Here is a 27,345-nt window from a genome sequence, read left to right as displayed (position 1 = left end):
ACAGATGCTCTACTGGATGAGCCAATGATGGTCTTCTCCTGGCCAACCAAGTGGAAACTGTGTAAAATTTGTTTAAACTATGTCATTTTGCCTGTCTTCCTGTGACAGGACGGTAATAGCAGTTTTATCATATGCAATCTTACATGCTTGCTGTACTGTGCATCTACTTCAGACAATCCTTGTATAATGATAGCTTGAAAGCAACTTCCCTCCCCCACCCCGGTAAAGAAACATTGGAAACAGGATTTGTCATGGGTTATGCGTGTATGAGTGATAATCTCAGGGGGTGCTCCTCTGAGTTTGAAAAAGCAGTGAACTCCAAATCAACCAAGCAACAGAATGTTAAAATAACCCATTTTGTACTTGTTGGGTTTGAAGGTTACAGATGACAAGTATCTCTAAGAGAAGCTGTTGCAAACACATGCATGGGAATGTAGCTCCATCCCAAGTATCCAAAAACAGGCAACATCATTTCCATCAGCTTTACTAGGAAACATAGATGCATGCTTTATTCTGTATGGCCCTTGAAGGTGAAAAAAGAAAACACGTTGGTGAAGAATGATCCTTTCAAACATACTAGGGCAGATTCTTTTCTTGTAACCCATGAAATGTATACAATTAAATTTCCAATTGTGTACCTACAGAGTTGAGCATCTAAACAATTGCTGATACTGTTTTTGAGCAGCTTAGATGGTTCATTACTACAGAGCAAATAAAACCAGCATCCACAGCATAGCGACAGCGAAACTTATCTGATGTGAACTCAAATAGAGCTCCTTAGTGGCACTGAAGTGTATCAAAAATGCAAGATGGCCCAATATAAACCAAAGGCATGAGATTTTGGCTCACCAAGGAAAATATATTGTTTTTTGTCTTCCATACATTTGTCCGGGAAAGAAAAGACCTGATCCACAAAGTGTCTTGAAAAAGTGAAATACTGTATGCTGCTCAAAATGCTTCCTACAGCTGTCATTTTTGAGCTGAAATAATTTGCACATTATCCACTGGCACCTTTTCTCTTAACCATTTATCTATGTAAAGACAGAGCATTTGTGTAACAGCTGAATCCCTTAAGGGGTAAAGGTTCTGAGTTATGCTGAAATGGATTGCACAAAGACGACTGGTTAATTGAAGCATGAACACTTAACAAGCTGGCTTTTCTCAGATTGGTAGCCAAAGAATTTGTGTGTGTGTGTCTGTTGTTGTATATTTCCATCTTGTGTATCTCATGTATTCATTCTCTTGTGTTCAGTCTTCTGAGTGCTCACATCCTCTTTTACATGCTGTCTCACCCATTCTCATGTGATGATTCCATGCTCCCTCTCTTTCTTATTCTTTTACTTTGTCTTCCCCATATATAATGGGAAATACCAGTGTTTTTAGGATTAATGCTTCCATTAATCAATCTTTTTATTTTAAGCGATATCCTGATTCAAACAAATGATACTGCAGCCTCCAGAAATAATTTCAAGGTGTGCTGCTAAAATTATACTGGAACAGATGAAACATTTGCCAAACTGAAGTATGGAATATGGCTGCAAGCTTGGAGAAAGAACTGACAGCATAAGGGACATGTAATCATAGGTGTTAGAGATGGAAAAGACCAGGTAGTCCATCTCCCTGCCAACAGCATGGCTTCTAGTGCAGCAGTTCCCGAACTGTTATCTGCAGAGTGTTCATATGGTCCTCAAAGAAGTGGCTAGTCACATGGTGTTGGTTTTCCTCCCTGTTTCCACTCCTTGTTTCCAGCTGCATCTGCAGAAGCCCAGGCAAATGTGAGAAGTAGTATAGACCATAAGACAATCTCTCTTAGAATCTGGCCCATGGTATTTGCACTCTCCCCCTGTCTGGAGATTGTTGATGATGGGAAATTAATTCCAGATTATGAAAGAAAGTTACAACTGAACTTCCCTGGTCTGATTTTGTCTGATTTGAAACTAAATTTTTCTGAAATGCTGTAATATCCAGGTTAAACATCCTGCAACTTGAAAATTATGTACTGTATATTATATATAACATATGCTGAAATCCGTTATTCAAGAATAGGACACGAAAGCAATAGAATAGTAGCCACCCAGGGCCAAATTCTGCTACACTTACATTGCAATAAGTAAGACTTCACACCGTGGACTAAGGGAAGCAGTCTGGGCCTTAATTGTAAACTAGAACAAAGTAGCATTGTATTGTTTCCTGAAACTTAGCTCTTTCTAGCTCCCTGATATTTTCCTTCCTAAAAATAATTGTTGTCGCTCAAGATACCACAATCATTTCCTTTTTTGTCATTTCTAGGTCCTGGCATTGCCTTTGTGGTTTATCCTGAAGCCTTAACCAGGCTTCCTCTCTCTCCATTCTGGGCTATAATATTCTTTTTGATGCTTCTAACTCTTGGATTGGACACTATGGTAAACTGCTTTTTTTCAACTTTCTTCTTGCTCCACCACTTCTGTCTTTAGGATCATGTTACATACTACTTGCTATGTGGTCTGTTACTAAACCTCTTTGAGAAGAGAGAAATGAACTGAGGACAATAATACTTAATTCATAGGGAAGCTTTGAATTTTCATAATTCATGTTTAAAATGATAGGTGCTGAGCACAATCCTGTACACAATGAATGTATTGTGTAGTCTATTTCTCCATCATAGCATATTTTGTATAAAGGCTAGATTATTATTAATGTTTTGTTTTTCTGTGATCCCAGTTTGCCACTATTGAGACGATTGTGACCTCCGTTTCAGATGAGTTTCCCAAGTACTTGCGTACCCACAAACCACTGTTCACTCTTGTTTGCTGCATTTCCTTTTTCATCATGGGATTTCCTATGATCACTCAGGTAAAATATTGTCTTTGAGCACCACTGTGACTTGTCCTTCAATTCCTCTCTCACATGAGATAATGGTTATGTCCCAGTTTCCCAATGGAGCCCATGCCTCCTGACTCTGGAATAGCCAGAGATACTGGATTTTAAGAACTGTTAATTTTGTTTTAAGATTCTTTTCAGAGATTGTCTCCTTCTATGCCCTATAAACTGGGACTCATGGGTACTAAGGCCATGTCTACACTGGGAGCACTTTACCAGTATAGGAATACTAGTATACTATGCCAGCAAAGTGCTCCTAATGTGGACACAGCTACATCTACAAAGCACAGTTTTGTACTGGTATAGTAAAACCCACCCCCACAAATGAACCAAGCTTTATTGGTAAAAGCATGGTTTTGCTGGTATAGCTGAGTCTACTCTAGGGACTTGTGCTGGCACAGCTATATTAGACAGGCCTAACACACCTTTATACCCCTGAATGACATAGCTATACTGGCTGTGTAGACATAGCTTAAAGCACCTTTCCTTACAGGTGGAGGGATACAAAAATAGTTCCAATCAAATTTTGGAAAGAAATCTAAATTGTTCTGTAGTGTATTCAGCATACAACCAGTACATGCTGGGCTGCTGCAGTACCTCAGGCCATAGCTATATTGTGTGTGTGTGTAAATATATTTAAATAAAAATTTTACCTTAAAAAATAATCTTGCTGCTGATGAAAGGTGCTGTAAGGCAGCAATAGACATAGGACAGATGCAGAATGGACACCAGTTGTGGAAGCTTCCTCACCCTGCCACCCCAGTATGCCTCAGCCCTGGCTGGGCTTCGTGTGTGTGTGTGTGTGTGTGTGTTACATTCCTTGCCCTGTCTGTTGAGATTGCCAAGAAAGAGGGTGCCAGTTGTGGTGATATTTTGCAATATGGATCCTTATCAACTGGGAGGTGAACTGAGAACACACCCACCCACACATTTCACATAAGCCACTGAAAAGCTGCTAACTACTTCTGGCATTACTGACCTTGGGATGGATTCAAACCAGCAAATTAGAGGTGAAAAGCTCTTTATTCCATTGGTCCACACTTTATGCTATGCAGAGGGTGGGAATAGTACATAGTAGACAGATACAATATATAGCATATGTGTGCCATAGGTAATTGCCTTTTTTTAATTTTAGGGTGGACTGTACATGTTACAGCTTGTGGACACTTACGCAGCTTCTTACTCTCTTGTCATCATTGCCATCTTTGAGCTTGTTGGGATTTCATATATATATGGTAAGAAATCAGTATTGTTGTTGGATAGCATTTAGAGATGGATATGGCGAAAGGGATGTTTACGGTACATGACGAAATAAGAAATAAAGGAAGTGGCAGCGCATGAAAGTTTAGCTTTGAATCTCCTCAGCAGTGCAATGCAATATTAGAAAACAAGAGAAAAGAGGTTCAGAAACATTATTTTAAATGAATGATTCAGTGATGCTTCCTTACCAGAGCAATTCTCTAAACTTATATATTCAGGTGATTACTATTTCTATAGCACAAACAGTGTGCTGGTCATTTCAGCAAGTGGTTAATTATGATTATCGTTATTATACATTTATCCAATCGTATTGGATGAATACTAAGAAGTTGTTTAAAATATGCAATAAATTAAACAATGGGTAAGATCCTCAGCTGGTGTAAGTCAGTGTAGTTCTCTTGATGTTAATGAAGCTACATCAGTTTATACCAGCTGAGGTTCCTGGCCCTAAAAACTGTTTAGGAGTGACGTTTTCAAGAGACCCATTCTTGGAAAGAGGCACTGTCCAACAATGGTACAAGGAAATGTGAAGCTCTCCCTTTGCAAAAGACAATCCCTGCCTTCAATCTTAATATTCTCCTGGAGACACTTGGTGACGTGTCTTCATTAGAAAATGCAGTTGTGTTAGAACATGATATTGAGGGGTCATGATGAGAAGCACAGTTCTGCAGTCAGTGCAGACAGGGATGAATTGTATCTAATGTATATCAGTTGGTAGTAAGTAATCCTCTAATTTTCTAGTGAAGAGAAACCCTTGGGCACACACAATGTTTCATTTTTAGGCCCCACTCCTGCAATGTGATGTGCATAGACACTTGGGTCCATCTGTAAATGAATGGCTCAAAGCTGATCTCATTTCAAAGCACGTTGACCTTGTGGTTACTGTAGAATGCCCACTTGTTGCTGAGGGGTGAAAGTTATGTAAAGAATGTGAAAAGAAGGAGAGATTGGGGCAAAAGTGGTATAACTGGGGCTATTGAGCCAGTTTTACCTATTATCTTCTACAACAGCATGCTAGTTTAAATGGTGGTAGTGTCGTTGAGGGATGGGCATGGCAGGGATTAAAGTTAGCCTTTGCTATCAGTCTGTGCCTCTGACTCTGAGTATATAAATCTCATTACCTCATTAAAATGAGTAGAGCTGAATTCTCTGAGTTCACAGACTCGGGTGGAGTGGGTTTGCGTAGGGATAAGTTAGGGCAGAAGTTAACCCAATGAACAGGAAATGTTACCCAGCTACACAACGTGAAATGTTAAAGGAGAGCTTCAGGCTGTTGGATTTTGTTTGATCAAAATGATCTTTGCTCCCATGTCCACAACAGTTATGTATTTTAATTAGAGATGATTCAGAATTTATAATAATCAACACACTTGGGTAGAACAAAAATACCAGATAATATTGGTAATGGTTACCAGCTTGGCATCCAAATAACTATCCAAAAGGTACTCAGATCTGAAGCTTGGCAAGATTTCCTGAAGTGAAATCTAAAGGACAGATCATGGGGGAGGAGAGAGGGGTGACAGCAGTGGTGGCGGGATGCCTGGTTTCTGCTCCTGGCTCCTAGACGAGCTTGCCTCAGTTTACATGTGGAAAGGCAACGGTAATACGTCTCTGCCCCTTTGGGATGCGGTGAGACTCAACTAACATTTGTAAAGCACATGCAGATCCTCCGATAAAATAGCAATGCATTACATGTGCAAACTATTATACATTTCCACATTTCATATTGATAGAGAGCACCCTGCACTCTTTTTCCAGACATGTTACAACACATCAGTTCCTCTCTCTTCACCACTGTTAATTATCTCCTAATTTTGAAAGGGGTCAAATATTTTTCAGAGTTAAGTTTTAGTCCTTGGCTGCTCATGAGCAGTTCCCATTGAAGTCAGCTCCTGTTGAAGTCAACGGAAACCACTGATGCATCCATCTAAGTCCAAGGGAAGAGTTGAGTACTAAATAACCCAGAGTCAAACAGGGTGAACATTATAAAGAGATGTTTCTAATTTCAGGCAGAAGAGATGAGCAGCTTTTACCTTTGCCCTTCTCCAACAGCATGGTAGTTAAAATAGTGGAATGTGGGGGAATAGCTGAACACTTTTTTTTTTTTGGCTGAGCTGTTGGCAATAGGTGCTAAAACAGCGCAAAACACAGTGCCAGATGTTGTTTACGAAGTGGAGTGATTGCATATTGCTCTGTGCCAAAAGAAAGCATTAAAATGACAGGACTCTTTCATTGCATTCCCCTGTTTGACTTATTTGAAGATGAATTGAGTTCCCACGTGATTTCTCTTGAGAAGCTCAACAGTGAGGCCTGTTTTTAAGATTTGTATTGCCACTTTGTGGTGGATTTTATTTTTATGGAAACACATAAAAGGAATCTAACAGAAAAAAGCACAAATTCTAGTAAAGCAGCAGCCTCATGGGCTATCGGAGGGTTGTGTGGGAAAAGCACAGAACTGAGGGTCAGTACCAGGGTTTTATTGCTTGCTCTACTACAGACTTCCTGGCTGTGTCTGGCTGTTTTTTCTGAACAGTTTTTCACCATTACTAACGTTAGTATAGCTACAGCAGTGGTCACAGGTAGTGCTAGCCATTGGGGGCCTTAAGCAGGAATATTTTGGGGGGGCCCTCTGCACACACAACATACTAAAAACAATCAAATAAGGGGCTCCCTGAAGCTGCTCGGGGCCCTAAGCAATTGCTTAGTCTGCTTATGCCTTGCGCTGGCTCTGAGAGTTGTGGCAACAGAGGGAGCGCTAGTGCAGCCTGGGCTGCAGATGGCTGCTGGTGTTCTTAGCACCATACTGTGTACACTTGATCATAGCAGGCACTATGGTAAAAGCATCCTTGGGATGCTGACACTGTGTCGACACTAGTTCTCTCATGGTTGTTGTGCCAGTGTTAGCAATAGTGTGTGGGAGGAAAAGGCTTGTGTATTTCTAAGGCTCCACTGTGACCATGGGCAAGTCACTTAGGCCCACATTTTCAATAGAGGCCTTTAATTTTGGGGTGTTACAATTTTGGGATGCCCAACTTTAAGCTCCTAAAGTTTTAAACATCTCAATACTTTGCTGAGAGCAGTATCCACAGCACTCATTAGGCTAATTAAAAAAACGATGGGCGTGCATCAGGTGCTCCGCATTTTCTTCACTTTCTGTCATCTGGCTCCACAATGGGGCCTCTGTGTGCTCTTATGGACCTCTAAGTGGGCTCTACACAAGCAAATCTGCCCACATGGAGTTGGTTGCAGGATCAAGGCCCATGTGGATGTCTGCAGAAAGTGATGGGCCAACAGATGTGGGGTACTGTGACAGAGTGCAAGGAGTGAACAGGTGAGATGGCGCTCTGAACACCTTAGATGCTCATTAATTCCTCCAAAGGAAGCTGATTGGGGTGATTAAATAATCAGGCTGATGGGTTGGGTGGATTAAAGATTCAATTAGCCCATCAGTCCAAGTCTGAGATAGTCAAAGGAAGGAAGTGGGAAGAAAAAGTGGAACAGAGCTAACTGAGTTCAGTCACACAGAAACCTCAGGTCCTGAGAGGGCCAAATCACTGTAGATGTTGTAGATAGACTGTTGCATTGGGACTGTAGTAGTACTAGAGGAGGGAAATTGAAATAAAAGGTCACTGAGTACACACCTAATGGAGTTGGTGCAGTTTTTGCAGGGAAGAAGACAGGAGGAGATGCACTTCGTGTTACACATGGGGGGCTTGTCTGGGATCATGATGTCCCCATTGGTGGTGACAGAGGACCAGATGGAGAAAGCTGGTACCAAGAGTTAGCATTCTGGTAATGGAGCAGACCTTACAGTGGTTGGTGGAGCAACAAAAACAGATGCAGAAAGCTATGCATTTGTTCCAGAAACCCTATAGGTGGAATGACAGTCCCTTCTTGCATGGCAGGTTGAGCAGCAGAATAGCCTTCAAGAGTTCATAAAGTAACAGGCGCAGGGGTAGCAGAACTGATATAGGGTCTGGTGAGTCCAGTGGCAGGGAACAGCAGTTGGCCGTGGGGTAAGCCTGTGTAAGATGGGTCCAACAGAATACCTTGATGTGTTTTTACTAACTTTTGAGAGGGTAGCAATTGGAGCTGGACGGGATAAGGGATCGTGGGCCCTCTGTGTGGCACCCTATTTGTCCAGGGAAGGCAGCCTATATGGCCCTGAGCGAGGAACAGGCCTTAGTCTATGTTAGGATAAAAGCAGCCAACCTGGACAGGTTTGACCTTTTGGTTGAAAAATACCTCCGAAATTTTGAGCCACTAGATGGACTGGTAGTATGTAACCCAAGACAATCATGCAAAAATTATCAGACTGGGCAACATATCAGCTAAGGGCTGAAGTTCAGGAGAAATAAGGCATGATGATATTGGAACAATTTCTCCAGAGCCTCTCTGACACGCATGCATTCGGGTCCGGAGGTACCAACTGACGACCCTGGAGGAAGCGGTTAAGCTTTCAGAAGAGCTTGTGGATGCAGACTTTCCCAGGAAAGAATTCCAGACATTTCAGGAATTTCTGAACTCAGAAAGAAGGGGGGCAATTTGGCCATACCCAGGACGATTGAAAGGGAAAAGGAGGAGATGAGGGTAGCTGGGGAGTGGTTTGCTACCAGTGTGGGTGGCTGGGACATATGAAATGGGGCTGCCCGGTTATGGAATGTGGGCGCTCAAGATTTTGTGGGTGGTCTAAAACTATTGGAGATGGGCAGAAAAAGAAAACACCTGCAATCCCTGTAAAAGTGGGGAGGAGGTATCGGGGGTGCTGGTGGACACTGTCTCAGGATTCACACTCATCTGGAGGGATTTGGTGGGATTGGATGCTGCCAAGTGGGATCCTGAAACTAGAATATATCCACAGCCCAATGGCAGAAATCCCCCTACAGGCTAAGGGGAAGTTGAAGAGGGTTGGGTGGTAGAGGGGCTGCCTCATCCAGTCACTATAGGGACAAACTGGAGCCCCGTCCTTTATAAGAGGAAAATGAGTGTCCAGAGGCCCTCACAGCAGGAAACAAAACTAACAAGGAATGGAGCAAAGGGACTGGACATAGAAAAATCAAAGAACCCTGGACAGAAGACAGGAGGAAAACAGTACTTCCCTGGAGAAATGAAGGGAGGAAAAAGACAGCCTCGAACAAGGGATAGTGGAAAATAGTACCTTTAGCTTGCAGATGAAATAGTTCCAGGGAACCTCATTGCCAGAACAGAGGGAGGAGGAATCCCAGGAACAGTTCCTGGGGCTGGTGGAATCAGAGTTCCTAGTGGAGGAGAAAAAGAAGGCACAGCAACAGGCCCTGCCCCAAACCAAAAAAAAGAGGGAAAAGAGAGTGAGGAAACAGGCTGCCAGTGGTGCAGAAACAGTTATGGGGGGCGATCCCCAACAGCAAGTGTGACTTCTGTGGGTGGAAGATGGACAGCGACCCTGGGGGAAAGCATGAGCAGAAGGACTCCAGCACCTCTTTTAAAGAAAGGAGGGTGCAGGGGAAGCAAAATCTGTCTGGGAGGCAAGAGGGGGAAGGTGTGTGACAGAGTTCAGGAAGTGAACAGATGAGCCTGCACTGTGATGACTTAGATGTTAATTAGTTCCCTAGAGGAAGCTGATTGGTGTGATTATTTAATCGGGCTGGTGGGCTGAGTGGGATAAATATTCAGCCCAAGTCTGATAAAGAGGCACAGGAAGGAAGTGCCGGGGGTGCGGGGACAGAGATAGTTGAGCCTAGTCACACATAGGCCGCATGGAAGGGAAACCTCTATTCCCCTCAGGTCCTGAGGAGAGGGCCAAAAGCACTGTAGCTACTGTAAACAGATTGTTCCACAAGGACTGTAGTAGTACTGATGAAGGAAAGTTGAAATAAAAGGTCACTGAGTACACACCTGTTGGAGTTGGTGCAGTTTCTGCAGGGAACAAGACAGGTAAAGAGGCATACCCTGCTACAGGTACCAATGAGCACTGGCTAAATCTGGCACCTGGACTCCAAACTGCTAAGCCAAAAGCATTTAGAATGGTCATTTTGCTCATGATTTTGAAGCATTTCTACTAACATACTTATAGCATAGATAAACACTTATGCAAAGGAGAACTAGGTTTTATATAGGATCTTAGTTTAGAATAATTAGAAATGGAAAAAATCTATTAGGTCAAATCTACTTCTCCTGACCCTCCTCTTAGTACAGTATTGATGCTGTAGTAATTATTATTGTTAATAATAATAAATGACACTGACGTACAATATAGCAATATATATCCAATATAGCTTCTGAAATTAGTCAAGTGTCAAAGCTAAGAGACACCCTGGCTTTCGTTAGCACTAAAAATAAAGGGCCTTTTATATCTTAGATTTTCTTGGTGTTCTTATTTATGCAGGGTATTACCACGACACTAATTTAACCATACATTCCTTTATTAAATCCAAAGGCAGAATAATATTTATACTATTGCTCTAAACATGTCTTAAAAAGCCTAAATATTAAGCAATTTACTACTACCAAATAGTATCAAAACATTCATAAGCATTTGATCAAAATACTTACAAATGGGCTAACCCCAGATGTGCTTAGCCCCATATTGGTCAGTTCCAACATGGTCAGGCAGGTATTCGCAAGGAGCCCTTCAAAAAAGTTTACTTTTTTATACCTTTTTAACCAAACGATGTCATTGCCAGTTATTGGACCTTAGCTAAGGCCAGATTGAAGGAGTTTTTTATATAGCCAATTGTTTACTGCAACTGGTACCCAATTAACCGTGTTCTATTTCTATTACTTTAGCTCAAAGCTTAAATGAGGTCACATTGGTATTTTGAAGGGTCTCTACAAGTTTAACACAACAGTTCTTCTTTCTCGTGATCTTACTTTTTTTGGTCATATGTTTTGGGCTTATTGCTCATGCTAATATCCCAACTCAATTTAAAATCATAGTTCACTCATATCTATATTTCTACACATTTACTCCCTCAACTAGTCTCCTTGACTTCAGTGATACTGGTTTTATAAGGACTCCTCACAGGAGTAGGATGCAGTCTCTACAATTTGCACTGGCAGAGGTGGGAACTACATCTTCATTTGTGTATTTATTCTAACAGCACTTTAAATTGGCACGATGCATTTTTGAACTCAGACAATTGCTTGTTTTACACTCCAGTGACACCTTTCTCCACGTACTTGTACTCTTCATACCAAGCAAGCTGGCATTGCACCAGGCAGGAGCTTTTGATGATGAAATAAGTCTGTCTTCAGCTCTTGTTAAACATTCTGCTTGCTGAACTCATCAAGTTTTTTAAATTAAAAAAAAGAAAGCCATTCTTGGTTATTTCCTTGCAATCACTTGTTTTTCATTAGTACTTGTGCTACATAATCCAATCAAAGCCTTGCATTCCACATGCCCTGCACAGACATTTATTCTCCACTTGTTTAGATTATGGATGCATGATTGGTAAGGAGCAGTTTAGGGCTTCACTCGTTAATTGAATCATCTGCATAATCCCCATCAGTGTATTTTGGAACACACAAAGCTGCCAGAGCTGGGTGAAATACTGCAGAAAACTATGTGCTTGAAGTTTTAAATGAATTCTTTTGATGCTCTTTGTCTTTGTTTCTTGGCAAGAGCATGGCAAAGATGTTTAATCTTGGAAATGTTCATCAACACAACTCCCTCGGGATATTTGTAGAAAGTAAATTTTGATTTGTAATTGTGGACATTTCTATCTGCATCTAGATATTTATATGGCCCTCCTCATCCTAGTATCTGAGCATCTCATACTCATTAATGGATTTTTTCCTTACAACGCTCCTGGGTGTAGGGAAATCGCCACATTTTAGGGATGGGGAACTGAGACATGGAGTAGGTTGTGACTTGCCCAACATCACACAAGAAGTGTGTGGTTGAGCTGGGAACTGAACCCTTGTCTCCTGAGTCCCAGTCCAGTGCCCAGTTCCTTAGAATATCCTTCCTTTTCTCATGGGACACTTGATACTAATATATATGATCATCTGATTAAGGAAGAGAAACATACTATGTGACTTGTGTGTCCACTGTACTGTGCTTGACTTCTGAATTGCTGGTATCGAATGCTTGAAGCAATATTTGCAGCAGTGGGTTTCTGAGCGATCAAGAGGCTGAAGTAAGTTTTATCGAAGGGCTTCAAACACATGTGTTGGGGTCACAGGCAGTTTTGACAAGAGAAAGGGGCTAAAATGAATATCTGAATTGCTTGCTGCAAATTGTTCATTCAGCTCTACTAGACTTGCAACTAGATATTAATATAAAACAATGAGGGCCAAATACACTGTTACATGAGTACAACTCCCACTTAAGGCCAGGGCCAGCTCCAGCATTTCTGCCACCCCACAAAAAAAAAAAAAAAAAAAAAAAGCCGCGATCGGCGGCGGCAGTTCAGCGGCAGGTCCTTTACTCCTAGAGGGAGTGAGGGACCTGCCGCCCCCGAATTGCCGCAGGTGCTGCCCCTCTCTCTTGGCCGCCCCAAGCACCTGCTTGTTAAGCTGATGCCTGGAGCCGGCCCTGTTTAAGGCGCCTGTTCAGCAAGATATATAAGCAAGTGAATAGTCCCTGTGGCTACTATGAAAGTAAGATTATTTACCTACTTTGTGGTTTTGCAGTTCTGTAAGAGAAGCACTGGAAAAGTCACACTGAAATGGTGAACTAAAATTGCTCTTAATAACCGTAGAAATGAAATGAAGAACAGAAGTGGTCATGTGAGAGGGGGGCATTAACCATCAGGAACGGAGAAAGCTCATTTTTTTTCTTGCTTTCATAGTCCAAGGGAAATCAGACAAACTTTCTATACTTTCATCCTTTGTAAATTTGTGTCCATCTCTAAATATAACTTTTCTTCAATACCATTTTTTCTCTTCTACTTCATTCCTCCCCCTTATATGTTACCATGAATGGGGTTTTATCTCTTTTCATATCTAATGCTCATGTCCTATAAGAAGAAGTGCCAAAGGCACCTACATTATGATCATTCATAAGAGAGAGTACCAGGGGTACCAGATGTTCTGGCTCTCCTCCTCCCTCCCCCCTAAAAAAAAAAGGATTGGAAAGGCATTCTGGAGCATAATGGCATGACACAAGCCCTGGTCTCGTCTGGTATTACTTCCCCAAGCCACCTTACTCTGCTCATATTTCTGCTCCTTCTGTCTGATCCAAGCAGTAATTATGATCACCTGCATTGCTTTGTGAGGAACTTCTTAGCACTATCTGGATTGGTACCTTTTTTGCAGCGGGAATCAGAAGTTACTGTACACCAAACTACTACTTCTCATGTGCTGTGGAAATGTTAAGGCCTGGACTATCCCTTTGCACAAGTTTCTAAGAGCAGGACACCTTGAGTCAACTCCAGTTGATGTCAATAGAAACATCTTCCATTGATTTCAAAGGAAATTGGATCAGGCCATTAAAGCATGGGCATCATCTACCCATGCATTCAACACATTCACATGGCTGGTTATATAAGGGCAACAGGAGTGAACAGCCAGCGATGTTGCTTTTTCTTGTAATCTTACTCCTTTTTTTCCCTCTACCATTTTAGACTCCATCCCCCTCTCCACATCATGCAAATTGTATTAACTGCTGTAGAAGTACAAGTAAGGAGGCATGTTAAGCTTATATAATTTAAATGGGAGAGGCACATAATACACATCATACACAAATACACATCATAGCAGAAAATTCAGCTTTGGGCTCAAAATTTCTCACTTCCTGACACTCTCAGAGAAGGACAAAAAATGGCACATTTAATTCTGTTTTGCGGTGGGGTGTTTTTTTTTTTTGTTCCTTTTGGATGAATAATTAACAGATGTGGCAATGTTCTAATGAGATGTGGGTTTCCATTAGAAAACATCTGTTACTGAGCACAGGCAATCTACTTAGTGGTAAACAGGTGTGCCGAATGGTAGTGACAAGTCAATGAGTGCCAGATCCTCAGCTGGTGTAAATTGGGTTAGCACCCCTGAGCAGAAGCCGGGAAATGGGAATTATGCCAATTTACCACAGTAGAGGATCTTGCTCAATACAAATTAGACAGAAAGCACTTTACTGCATATAGAGAACTGGTGTAACAAATGAGGAGAAGTGGCTGCCTTACGATGCAGATCGTCATTTACTTCAGATCAATGGAGTGATGACAATTTACACTAGCTGAGGATATGCCTTATGGTTTTAATGTAGTCAGTCTGATTCTGATCTCGCTTTCCACAGTGTAAATCAATACTAATTACATTGAAGACAATATATTAACACCAGTGTGTGAGTATAGATTTATGGAGATTTGGTCAACCTTTACCTTGACTGGCTGGTATCCATCTCCGGCCCTCAAAGGTTCTGGAACCCATGTTGCTTATTGAAATAAATGATCAATATATAGTCAGTTTGCCTCCAAAAATTAATAGAATCTTTGTTTGAGTGCCAGTTATGGGAGGACTATATGGCCAGTTCTGTGGACTGCTAGGGGCATCACAGAATTATCTCTATTATCTATCCTGGCACTTCTTAGTTCTGAACTCTGACTTCTGCAGAAGAAACACCTGAACCATGAAGATTTCCAGTCTAAACAAATCAAATTAAAATGTAGTGGGTTAATACTAAATCATATTCATCAGACAATTAATGGGTCTGTGTTGATATTTCAAGACATTTGAGGTAAAGGGGCAATCCACTGACATCACCTCAACCATCTTACAAAAGTCCCAACTCAAATATAATTAAAAAATGCAAAACTAGCAAAAAGTTGAAATTGAAATCAAAGGAAAGCATCAATCATCTATTCACTCAGTCATGCACATAGAGGAACAGTTCCTGTTTTCAGACAGATGCTTATAAATTTCTCTCTTATATTTTGTCAAGTATCGGGGGGTAGCCTGTTAGTCTGTATCCACAAAAACAACAAGGAGTCCGGCGGCACCTTAAAGACTAACAGATTAAATCTGTTAGTCTTTAAGGTGCCGCCGGACTCCTTGTTGTTCTTATATTTTGGTATTCAGTGGCTCAACTTTGAATAGCTTTTTAAACACACTATATTTGGATGAAAGGTTACACTTGAACTTGGTCAGGGCAAAAATCTTTGCCTCCAAAAAAAGTCACAATTTTGGCTTTCACTTTTTATATACAGGCCGGTCTGCCTCACAAGCACAACATGAGATCTGAATCAGGCCCTCTGTATGCAGAGTGTTTGAGATCATGAAGTAAATTAAGTTTATTATTTTTTCAGTTGTCAGGTGATGGATGAGTCAATTAACAAAGGTTATCCTCAAGTGTGTGTGTGTGTGTGGGGGGGGGGGGGGCGGGGAAGGACAAATAAATATAGAAATTTCAGACAACATCATAGAGTTGCAGCTGGCCAACAAAAGGGATTTTGTGAGTCATTACATACGGTATACTTAATCTGTATGTACAATTTCAATTTGCTGTAATTTTTAGGGAGTAAATAACTTATTAGAATTGTGTTCTACACAATATTCTCCCATCATACTGTATGGTTAGAACATCTATTGAAATTTTGAATTGACAAGTCAGAGAGTTTGTTACCATAATTAGACACAAGGGAGATCACAAGAGTTTTGCAGACTGCAGCCAGTCTCTCACCCCTAACTGTATTTGCATTTGTTATTTACAGGCTTGCAAAGATTTTGTGAAGATATAGAGATGATGATTGGATTCCAGCCAAGTAAATTCTGGAGAGTCTGTTGGGCGTTTGTGACCCCGACTATTTTAACTGTAAGGCAAAGAATTTTCTGAATGTCTCCTGTTCAATCAGATTTTGTTTGTTTTTTTTATAAAACATGCTCTTTCCCAAAGACCATAATTATAGCTCAAAAATATATACCTATCAATCATGTGTGCACATGTACACATGTATACATATGTATGTGTATATGTGTATACATGTGTGTATGTATGTGTGTGTGTATATATATATGTGTGTGTGTGTGTGTGTGCACACATACCTACATATACCTATATGCATGTATATTTATATATATGATTCTACAGTGTTCTCACCCATCGACTTCTAGAGGAATTTTGGGTGTGTTAGAACTCAAGCTGATCCTGTAAATCCAGATTCAGCAAAGCACTTAAGCACATGCATAATACCCATGGAAATAAACTGTAGTAAGGCTTTTGATACCGTCTTGCATGACCTTCTCATAAACAAACAAGGGAAATACAACCTAGATGGAGCTACTATAAGTGCATAACTGGTTGGAAAATTGTTCCCAGAGAGTAGTTATCAGGGGTTCACAGTCATGCTGGAAGGATATAACGAGTAGGGTCCCGCAGGGATCGGTTCTGGGTCCAGTTCTGTTCAATATCTTCATCAATGATTTAGATAATGGCATAGAGAGTATACTTATATAGTTTGCAGACGATACCAAGCTGGGAGGGGTTGCAAGTGATTTGGGGGATAGTATTAAAATTTCATAGATTCAAGGACTGGAAGGGACCTCGAGAGGTCATCGAGTCCAGTCCCCTGCTCACATGGCAGGACCAAATACTGTCTAGACCATCCCTGATAGACATTTATCTAACCTACTCTTAAATATCTCCAGAGATGGAGATTCCACAACCTCCCTAGGCAATTTATTTCAGTGTTTAACCACCCTGACAGAAACTTTTTCCTAATGTCCAACCTAGACCTTCCTTGCTGCAGTTTAAACCCATTGCTTCTGGTTCTATCCTTAGAGGCTAAGATGAACAAGTTTTCTCCCTCCTCCTTATGACACCCTTTTAAATACCTGAAAACTGCTATCATGTCCCCTCTCAGTCTTCTCTTTTCCAAACTAAACAAACCCAATTCTTTCAGCCTTCCTTCATAGGTCATGTTCTCAAGACCTTTAATCATTCTTGTTGCTCTTTTCTGCCGTACTCCTTCCTAGACCGTCTCTTCCCATTCTGTATGTGTGAAACTGATTTTTCCTTCCTAAGTGGAGCACTTTGCATTTGTCTTTGTTAAACTTCATCCTGTTTACCTCAGACCATTTCTCCAATTTGTCCAGATCATTTTGAATTATGACCCTGTCCTACAAAGCAGTTGCAATCCCTCCCAGTTTGGTATCATCCACAAACTTAATAAGCATACTTTCTATGCCAATATCTAAGTCGTTGATGAAGATATTGAACAGCGCCGGTCCCAAAACAGACCCCTGCAGTACCCCACTCGTTATGCCTTTCCAGCAGGATTGGGAACCATTAATAACAACTCTCTAAGTATGGTTATCCAGCCAGTTATGCACCCACCTTATAGTAGCCCCATCTAAATTGTATTTGCCTAGTTTATCGATAAGAATATCATGCGAGACTGTATCAAATGCCTTACTAAAGTCTAGGTATACCACATCCACAGCTTCACCCTTATGCACAAGGCTCATTATCCTATCAAAGAAAGCTATCAGATTGGTTTGACACGATTTGTTCTTCACAAATCCATGCTGGCTGTTCCCTATCACCTTACCACCTTCCAAGTGTTTGCAGATGATTTCCTTAATGACTTGCTCCATTATCTTCCCTGGCACAGAAGTTAAACTAACAGGTCTGTAGTTTCCTGGGTTGTTTTTATTTCCCTTTTTATAGATGGGCACTATATTTGCCCTTTTCCAGTCTTCTGGAATCTCTCCCGTCTCCCATGATTTTCCAAAGATAATAGCTAGAGGCTCAGATACCTCCTCTATTAGCTCCTTGAGTATTCTAGGATGCATTTCATCAGGCCCTGGTGACTTGCAGGCATCTAACTTTTCTAAGTGATTTTTAACTTGTTCTTTTTTTATTTTATCTGCTAAACCTACTCCCTTCCCATTAGCATTTGAAATGATCTGGACAAACTGGAGAAATGGTCTGAAGTAAATAGGATGAAATTCAATAAGGACAAATGCAAAGTACTCCACTTAGGAAGGAACAGTTAGTTGCACACATACAAAATGGGAAATGACTGCCTAGGAAGAAGTACTGCGGAAAAGGATCTGGGGGTCATAGTGGATCACAAGCTAAATATGAGTCAACAGTGTAACACGGTTGCAAAAAATGCAAACATCATTCTGGGATGTATGAGCGGGAGTATTGTAAGCAAGACACGAGAAGTAATTCTTCCGCTCTACTCCGTGCTGATTAGGCCTCAACTGGAGTATTGCGTCCAGTTCTGGGAGCCACATTTCAGGAAAGATATGGACAAATTGGAGAAAGTCCAGAGAAGAGCAACAAAAATGATTAAAGTTCTAGAAAACATGATCTATGAGTGAAGATTGAAAAAATTGGGTTTGTTTAGTCTGGAGAAGAGAAGACTGAGAGGGGACATGATAACAGTTTTCAAGTACATAAAAGGTTGTTATAAGGAGGAGGGAGAAAAATTGTTGTTCTTAACCTCTGAGGATAGGACAAGAAGCAATGGGCTTAAATTGCAGCAAGGGCGGTTTAGGTTGGACGTGAGGAAAAAATTCCTAACTGTCAGAGTGGTTAAGCATTGGAATAAATTGCCTAGGGATGTTGTGGAATCTCTGTCCAACCCACTCTTAAAAATCCCCAATGATAAACACCTGTCAGGGATGGTCTAGATCAGGGGTTGGCAACGTTCGGCACGCGGCTCACCAGGGTAAGCACCCTGGAGGGCCGGGCCAGTTTTATTTACCTGCTGACGCTGCAGGTTCGGCCGATCGCGGCCCCCACTGGCCGCGGTTCACCGTCCCGGGCCAATGGGGGAGGCGAGAATCCGCGGCCAGCACATCACTCGCCTGTGCCGCTTCTTGCCGCCCCCATTGGCCCGGGATGGCGAACCGTGGCCAGTGGGGGCCGCGATTGGCCGAACCTGCTGCGTCAGCAGGTAAATAAAACTGGCCCGGCCCGCCAGGGTGCTTACCCTGGCGAGCTGCGTGCCGAACGTTGCCGACCCCTGGTCTAGATAATACTTAATCCTGCCTTGAGTGCATGGGGCTAGACTAGATGACCTCTCGAGGTCCCTTCCAGTTCTATGGTTATATATAAATAGATATTAAATATGTAAAAGCTAAGCACATATTTAAGTGCTTTATTTATTTCAATTTTTAAAATACCTCCATAATCACCCACCCAATGCAATGCTGAATAGGGATGGACTTAAGCATGTGCTTAAAGTTAAGCACTTAGTTAAGTGAATTACTCATTTGGGGCCTCAGTGTGTGATCCAATTCTACTGTGGTGGTAGTGGGAGTACACACATCTTTCTCCAGGAGTGATAGTGGGGGCATAACTATTTCTTACCTAGTCTCTTGGCACTTAGCAGGACCAATAACAAATGCTCTGTTCTACTTGAAACTATGTCATTGTGCCAAACAAATTCAGTTCTAGTGAACAGTTTCTGAATTGCACAAACACCATACAGAGCACCATAAACTGAGAGTAGACTTTGTTTCTTTTTCTTTCTAACACTGGAGCAAAACATTATCTACTTAGTTATTAAAAGCAATGCTTCACAGTGCCAGTAAGTGGCACTATATGCTAGTGGTTTGGTTGTGATATCTCCAATGAAACTTAAGTTGATATTTTTGGGAGAAAAAGCCATATAATTTTTCTGCTGCTGTCAAGATTATCTTGTATGGTGTTCATTTTTTAATAGGAATATATAAGACAATTATATTTTTTAGTTTTATAACTCCATACCAAAAATGTGGATGATAATATTACTAATTCCCTTTTATTCTTTACTATAATTTTAGATCTGCATTTGATTAAAAAATTACACAAAGACTCTGAATTTTAAAATCAGTAAAGCAATGTTTTCAATTTGCTATAGTCAAAATAGGGGATCCATGTGCTTGTGTAGCCTGGGACCTGAATTTTGAATTTGGCCATAGTGTTGTATTTTCTTTACATCTGGTAAGCATTGGCACTGGAATGAGAGAACCTGTGACTATAACATTTCTGGTTTACTGTTGAGCTAAACCAACACTTAAGAACTGACAGCAGTCAAGGACTAGGACCAAGAATTGAATCTTGGTCTCCCCTATGGTCTCTTACCACACATTGGAAGCAAACCATGAGGCCAGCTCAAGCCCATATGTTTCGACTGAACTACAAGAATGGGAAAATATAACGTCTAGAGATAAATTTATAGTAGTAAATGATTTTATAGTGATCAGACATGATACAATCATTATGCAATAGGAAAAGAGCACAGAAAACAAAGCAGTATCTCTTCCTAGTGTGGTCTTCTGTAATACTAATATTTGATGTATTTGAATGTCTTAAGATTAGAGTTTAAATTACTTCATGTCTCCAAAAATAAAACTGACCATTTTTATGTGTCTTCACATAGCTATATTGCTATAAATCTTCTGTGTGCAATTATTGTGCACATAGGCAGTTCACAAAAGTTACTGAATTATGCACAAATGTAAGCAGATGCATTGCTATTTATACAGTAAGTGAAATGGAGTAACTTAACATAATTATATTAGGAAACACTGCCAATAGACGGTGTAATAAAGCTTATTACCCTAGGGACAAGATTCTAATCTTAATTCTGACAGTGTAAACCTAAAGTAAATCCATTGATTTCAATGGAATTATGCTGGCTTTACACTGGTGAAACTGAGATCAGAATGTGGCCCTAAACTTCCAGAAGCATTATTGATTATCACATAGTTTCTCTCTCTCTCTAGATATATATAGTGTGTGCGAACATCTCTGATTATACTCATGTTTACTGAAAGTGTGCATGTAAATCAGACTGTGTGTGTATGTGTTGCTTATTAAAATGTATGTTCTTTGTTTTCAGTTTATTCTTTGCTTCAGTTTTTACCAATGGGAACCAATGACCTATGGAGCTTACCATTATCCAGGCTGGTCGATGGTCCTTGGGTGGCTGATGCTGGCCTGCTCTGTTATTTGGATCCCTATTATGTTTGTGATAAAAATGCACCTAGCCCCTGGCAAATTTATTGAGGTAATTCTTGAACATCCCACCCTATTAAAAATATAGTCACAGAAGATTATTTTCTGTAATTTACACTGATTCAGGTGTTGGGAATTGTTGACTGTTTATTAGAAAACTTATTTTATTGCAGTACAAAGTGCAGGTGCTCAGTTGGTTGAAATGCTCACCTACTGCTCCTCTATTCCTCAATAAAATGCAACTAAATCACTATAGGCTTGATCCTGTGAGATTGAAGGAGCTCAGACCCTCTCAGGATTAGGTCCCAAAACAGTGCCAGTTGCAGATGACTTACTTGCTGCTCTTTCTGCTTTTTGACTCCGATCTGTCTCTTGTGGAAGCAGAATAGAACTAGAAAGCAGCAGGTACTATGGAGCCATAATGAGTTTCAGGCCCTAGAAAGTTTCAGACACTAGAAGGCATCAGGTTAGACCGCTCTATAGAGAATCATGCAACAGGAAGCATCAGTCCTTAGAAGACATCAGACACTAGGTATCATCTGGACATATCCCCCTGAATGTCCTGCTCGCAGCTCAAGCTACAAATGGTGAAAATGAACTCTTTATCTTTCCACTCAAACCTCTTTGCTTCTTCATTGCATTGAAAACACCCTAACCCTCCCTGTCACACAGACTTATGACTGCTGTGTTTTGGGGTTTTTTTTTATTCCTCCCTCCTACAATTCAGGGTGCTGCTGATTCTCTTTCTCTTAAAAATTCCCTATAGCAACTCTGGTTAATATGTTTGGCCATTCCCTGGCTGCCTCCTATCTTGGCTTCCACAACCTCCCCTTCACTTGCATTTCAATTTCCCATCTTACTCCCCTCTGATCCTTTCACAACGATATGGCTAAAACCATCTCCCATGCTAACTACTTGGACCGTATCACCCCTTCACTGGCTTTCTCCCACCATTTGAATCAGTTCAGTGCTCTCATCCTCACCCTTGATGCTCACTCTGCCCTGGCCTATGTACCTGCATTCATTTCATACTACTCCCTTCTTTGCATGTCGCTTCTCCCTCTTCTCTTCATGCTTTCTTCCATACTACCCCCATTGCACTATTCTTCCTCCTTATTCTAATGCAACAGGCACCCACACTCTCCTCCTTCCAAAGCCCTCTGTGCAACTCACCTCTGCAAAACCCAGAGAGAGAGAGGCTGTGGAAAGGAGAAAAAAATAGAAATGTCCTCTGGGTCCCTCCATGTGTCAGACTGGGACACAGGGCAAGGACCGCATCTTCCCCTGTTTTGTACAGAACCAAGGTGCTTGATGTTCAGTGCTGGAAAACCCATCGGGCTATAGAATGCATCTATGGCTTGTCAGACTGCAGAGGGCACTGGAGTGCATCGGGCTATAAAAAGAACATAGCACACAACAAGTGAAGCAAGGAGAAGTTAAATTTACTCTTGCTTGCCTTTGTCCAACTCTGATCTAGTATCAGAGCTGTGGGCCTAAGTTGGAAAATAGCAATACACAAACTGTTCCCTTTTTAAAAGGCCATGACCCAGTTTCCATCACTGAGAAATAGTACTCTGCTTCTGGCTTCCTAATTTATCCATTTGGCACTGGGATTATTTATTGCCTCAGAGAGCAGGGCATGCTTCCTAGTACCCTTTAACCAGTGCACCCAAGGAAATGCAAAAAGTCATATCCTGCATGAAAGGAGGAAAGGTTTAGCTGCAGTTATTTCAGCTTTAGCGCAGTATTTCCTGAACCATTGAGTCTGCTGCATAAATTTATTATGACTGATTTGGGAGGTAAAGGTTGCAAACTGGTAATTAAGCAGAGATTAAAGTAACTGATATAGAGACTTGATTCATTTTAATAGGTAATAAACATATAATTGTTCCCTCTTAAACCATCAGAAATATGTTTTCTTTCCTTTTTATATATAAATGCTCCAACCAAATTATATCTTCAATAAAGAGATCAGTGGAAAGATTAACAAGATATTCATTGTTGGTAATTTTGCCAGGTTAATCTGCTACCTTTTTTTTTTTTTTGGCCACAGATAGAAATGATATATTTTGTCACCAGCTAATTAAAATCTTTGCTCACTCATAGCAATGTATTATTTTTTGGTCATTTGTATACTTTTGGGAAATATGCTAAACAAAAATCCAATTATATTGATGCAGCTACCCACTGCTTAGCCGATTGGGCTAAGTAATTGAGCACATGTCCTTTAGTGAGTGAGTTTAGCAATCTGTGGCAGTGGTTATGAGTTCCCTTCGTATGGTATGGGGGGAGAATATATAATTAAAATCTGAGCATTTTATCATCTATTAATCTTGCAAACTTGTACAAAACAAACACTGAGCAGCAGAGCATTTTAATATCCCCTTGCAGGAGATTGTCAATAATTTCAGATCAACCTAACCTAGTTTCCTCCACTAAATTGTAATTCTGCTGTATAATTTTAAGAGATTTTTTTTTTCTCTCCGACACTGTGCAGAGGCTCAAGCTGGTCTGCTCTCCACAGCCTGACTGGGGCCCGTTTTTGGCTAAACACCGCGGTGAACATTACAAGAATATGATTGATCCACTGGGAACTTCCTCCCTTGGACTTAAACTGCCAGTGAAAGATTTAGAATTGGGAACCCAATGCTAGTAATTCCTATATTGGTGGTAATAATGTGTACAGCCTTTTTAATTTTTCTTTTATTAGTTTCCCATGGTCTCCTTTGTTCTTTTTCACAGTTGCTAAAAGTGGTTGCTTAGAAAGTAGGACTTCTTGTTGCATGCTGTAGTGAAGAACTAGACGGCCACTTTAAGTACTGGGTCTTTTCTGTGTGTGTGTTGTTTTTAAGTGGTGCCCATTACCTATTATTTCCACTGTGAAATAGTAACATGACATCGTGCAACTGGTCAAACCTCCCTTTTTTTTTTTTTTTTTTTTAATATGGCCATGCACAACCCAACAGGAATGATTGTTGAGTTTAACCATTTAGACAGGGAAATGGTTTCTGCCCATTTAGGGCCAATTCTGCTCTGTTGCAATCCTTTTGACATGGGATTGAAAATTCCTTACCAGTGTAACTGAAAGGAGAGTTTGACCATTGGGATGGCGTGGGAGGGATTGAGTGGATAATGTGGCCCATTTGGCCACAATCTGACCTCTGTAATATTGATGTAAATCCAGAGTGACTCCACTGGCCCTGATGGAGTCACTCTACATTGACACTGATAGCAGAATGTGGCCTGCAGAGTCTGCAAACAATCCCTCTATTAAATAAGTACTGATTATACCGAAACTTATTTCAAGGCTTTCTCACTCAATCAAGGAGTTAACCTATATACCCCATGCACTGGTATCTGATACATAACATCAAAACAGGAAGAGCTTAATGAGCCATTCAACACTTTTGAGGAGAAAAATAAAAGCACATGTAAAATATATTTGAGATCAAGACTAAAACTGTATTTGAGTCTGAAAGCTGGTTTGAAATAGCGCCATAATGAGGCAGATGGGCACCACTATTTTAATTAATTTCATGCATTTCCATTAATAATTTGATATGTCTTTTTCATTAAAAATGCCTCAGTTACACTGAGTATCTAAAGTTCATTGGCAAACTGCACACATAAGTACAAACCCAGTTTTATTCACTTCATCCGAGTATTCTGAACGTGTTTTCTTTGCTATCTTCACTTTTGTTTAAAATCTCCCGTAAAGAAGCCATCATATAATTTGTGCCTAATTTTATATTCTTACAGTAGTAGATGTATTCTAGTTTCCACATGACAACAGTTATTAGAATGTAGCTGTGTTGTTCAACTTTGTGATTCCCCTATTTGTTCTCTTATAAACTTCTTTAGATAACCTGTAGCTATATTCTTCTCTTTCAGCCAAAGGGGAAATAACTGAACCCCTATTTCTGTCTCTCTCTATAGTGTGTGTGTGTGTGTGTGTATATATATATATATAAATGAGAGAGAATGTAAATTCATCAAGACAATATTCTCTTATAACAATCTGAGCTGTGCATAGTTTGCTTTCCTTAATTTTTTTTATTGTCAACCTTTTCATTAAAAACAATGAACTACAATAAAGTGATAAGACTGGATAGACAAAATTATGGGGAAGAGAATGCATAGTTTAATTGTTGTTTTAACACTGCATTGCAGTAGTACATCCTCTATCACTGCATTTTAGAAATCCAATATATGTATGGCAATATGAGTATTAGACTTAAATATTTCTGTTACCTAATGGGCAGAGTAAATAGAGTTTTTAAGAGTACCTTTAATTAACTGAATATAAATTACCCCAAATTATTGTAAAGTGCACTATAAAGAGGGAGAAAAATATGTCTTCAGTAAATTGGCAAAACTGCAACCTTTATTATGCTGTTGTATTCTATACATACATATGAGATTTTTTAAGAGTGATCAGTGTTCATGTAGTGTGTACTAGTGATGTTTTATGTCCCTATAAATATCTTATCAACCAGTGTAGAGATATGGTGAGTTTAGAGTAGTGTAGCCTGGGTTTTTTCCCCACTATTGTAGTAGCCAATCTAAATGTAATTTCCTTTCGGGGGACTGTTTATATCATGTTCTTTTTTTGTGTTCACATTACAGGGTCTCAGGTAAATCTTCAGTTAAAATGTGTCTGTAGATGTGATGTTTTCATCCTGTTGAAGAAAACAAAAATAAACAAAAACAACTAGACCTTAATGTAACATTTGCAGAATAAATAATTTATTTTGTAAATAGATATTAAAAAAATCATTTTGCTGAACTTTCTCTTTTATGGGGCAAATAGTGTTGCCAGTTATTGACACTGCCGGGGATATTCAATCCTCAGGCAGCGCACATGAAGCACAATCAAATATTTGTCATTAAATGAAGTGGGAATAGAGTTTGAAGCACTGGCCCCTAAATCTGTTTTATGCTTTTTTCCGTTTGGTGTCTTTACTTGTCTCCATATTGCACAGAGCATTAGGATTGTGACCCTTCCACAAGCATCTCTGCCTTAAAGCTGCACCAACTTGATTTGGCTTTGCCAGCTGATTCAATAGAGAGTTGCTATTCTAACTTGTTCTTGGTTTTATTTCCCTGTGTGAACAATGTTTGAAGAGCTACCCCTATTCTTGGCATAATGAAATTTCATAAATACAAGATGAAAATTAGCCCCTTCAAGCCTCTCTGGCTGGAGGAAAAAAGAAAACTGTCTCACATTAAATGAATTACCAGCTGTCTTCCCAGCAAGTCGGGTGAAGAAGGGAGCCTAAATCAATCAGCGCCATCTATTGGGAATGGTGTGTTTTCACCAGGATGAATAATACTTGGCCTCTTTTTTTACCCTTACTGGCTAAAACCTGAGCTTGATATTTTTTGGAGCCCAACCCAATTTATACTAATTACTGCTGTTGTGATTTTTTAAAAAAAATACTATCAATGTTGCCGTGTTTGTTAGGAAACGGCGAGTTAGCCTAATAGTTGTGAGTCCTTTTCACTTGCTGGCTTGTTTTTCAGAAGACACATTTGTTTGAACTGGGATTAACTAACTCTGTAAACTGCAACTGGTAACTTCCACAGTGTAAGGATATCACTTGCTTACTTCCTGTTTTAAAAGTGTAAAGATGAATCATTTGAAGGGACACTGTTAGGTTAACAGTAAAATAAATAAATACAAATAAAACATAGCTAACTGTGTCATTAGTTAAGCTACTAAAAGGGGGAGAATATGAAAAATATAATAATTTTTCATGATTGATGTAGTTGTACTTTTTTTTTTCTCCCACTTCACTCAGGCTTTGGTCCTGCTCCCACTGAAGTAAGTGGCATAGAATCAGCCTTTCAGTTGAAACACTGAAAATAGACTAGTCAGTTTCATTTTGTTTCTAGTCAGTTTTACTTTCTGGTTTTCATGTACCAGTGTTTGGCTTGCAAACACTGCAGAGGAAAGTTTAACTAAAAAAGTGGAAATACTTCTGTTATGTTTTTAAAAAGCTTTACATTTATTTACCAAAACTAAAAGTTGAGATTAAATTACCCAAAAGTGTCCCTTTAAATGAAAAGTAATGTTACAGTTGGGGAAAGCACTTTATCATTGTCTAGTAAAGTTTGCACATACGGCATTTTATAACATGAAAGTATTTCAGCAACTGATTAAATATCAGAAAATATTTTAAAGAGAGGGGAAAAAGCCATATTTTCATAAAGGTGACCTCTTTACATGCAGGTCTATCAGTCTTGTAAGGAAAAAAAAATCAAAACTGATGAGGTTTGCCTCTATTGCAATTTTTTAAAAATGAGATTGAATTTCTGGACAAGCTGAGATGCACTATTATATGCATTAAAATTAT

The 27,345-nt window shown here is 40.1% G+C and overlaps 1 protein-coding gene across 1 annotated transcript in view; it reads left to right on the top strand.

Annotated features, from left to right (window-relative positions):
• The window catches only part of SLC6A5 (solute carrier family 6 member 5), a 60,312-nt gene extending 36,670 nt beyond the window's left edge, over positions 1-23,642 (top strand). Inside the window, exons 11-16 of the mRNA XM_054026164.1 lie at positions 2,290-2,402; positions 2,701-2,832; positions 3,995-4,094; positions 15,747-15,847; positions 20,874-21,041; positions 23,487-23,642. Coding sequence (XP_053882139.1) covers positions 2,290-2,402; positions 2,701-2,832; positions 3,995-4,094; positions 15,747-15,847; positions 20,874-21,041; positions 23,487-23,642 — 770 coding nt within the window. The remainder of the gene's footprint in view (positions 1-2,289; positions 2,403-2,700; positions 2,833-3,994; positions 4,095-15,746; positions 15,848-20,873; positions 21,042-23,486) is intronic.
• Positions 23,643-27,345: the final 3,703 nt, after the last annotated feature.

The sequence above is a fragment of the Malaclemys terrapin genome, chromosome 4 (assembly GCF_027887155.1).
Source record: "Malaclemys terrapin pileata isolate rMalTer1 chromosome 4, rMalTer1.hap1, whole genome shotgun sequence".
Lineage (NCBI taxonomy): Eukaryota > Metazoa > Chordata > Testudines > Emydidae > Malaclemys > Malaclemys terrapin.
Note: the sequence above shows the minus strand (reverse complement) of the source record. Positions and strands in the feature narration are given on the sequence as shown.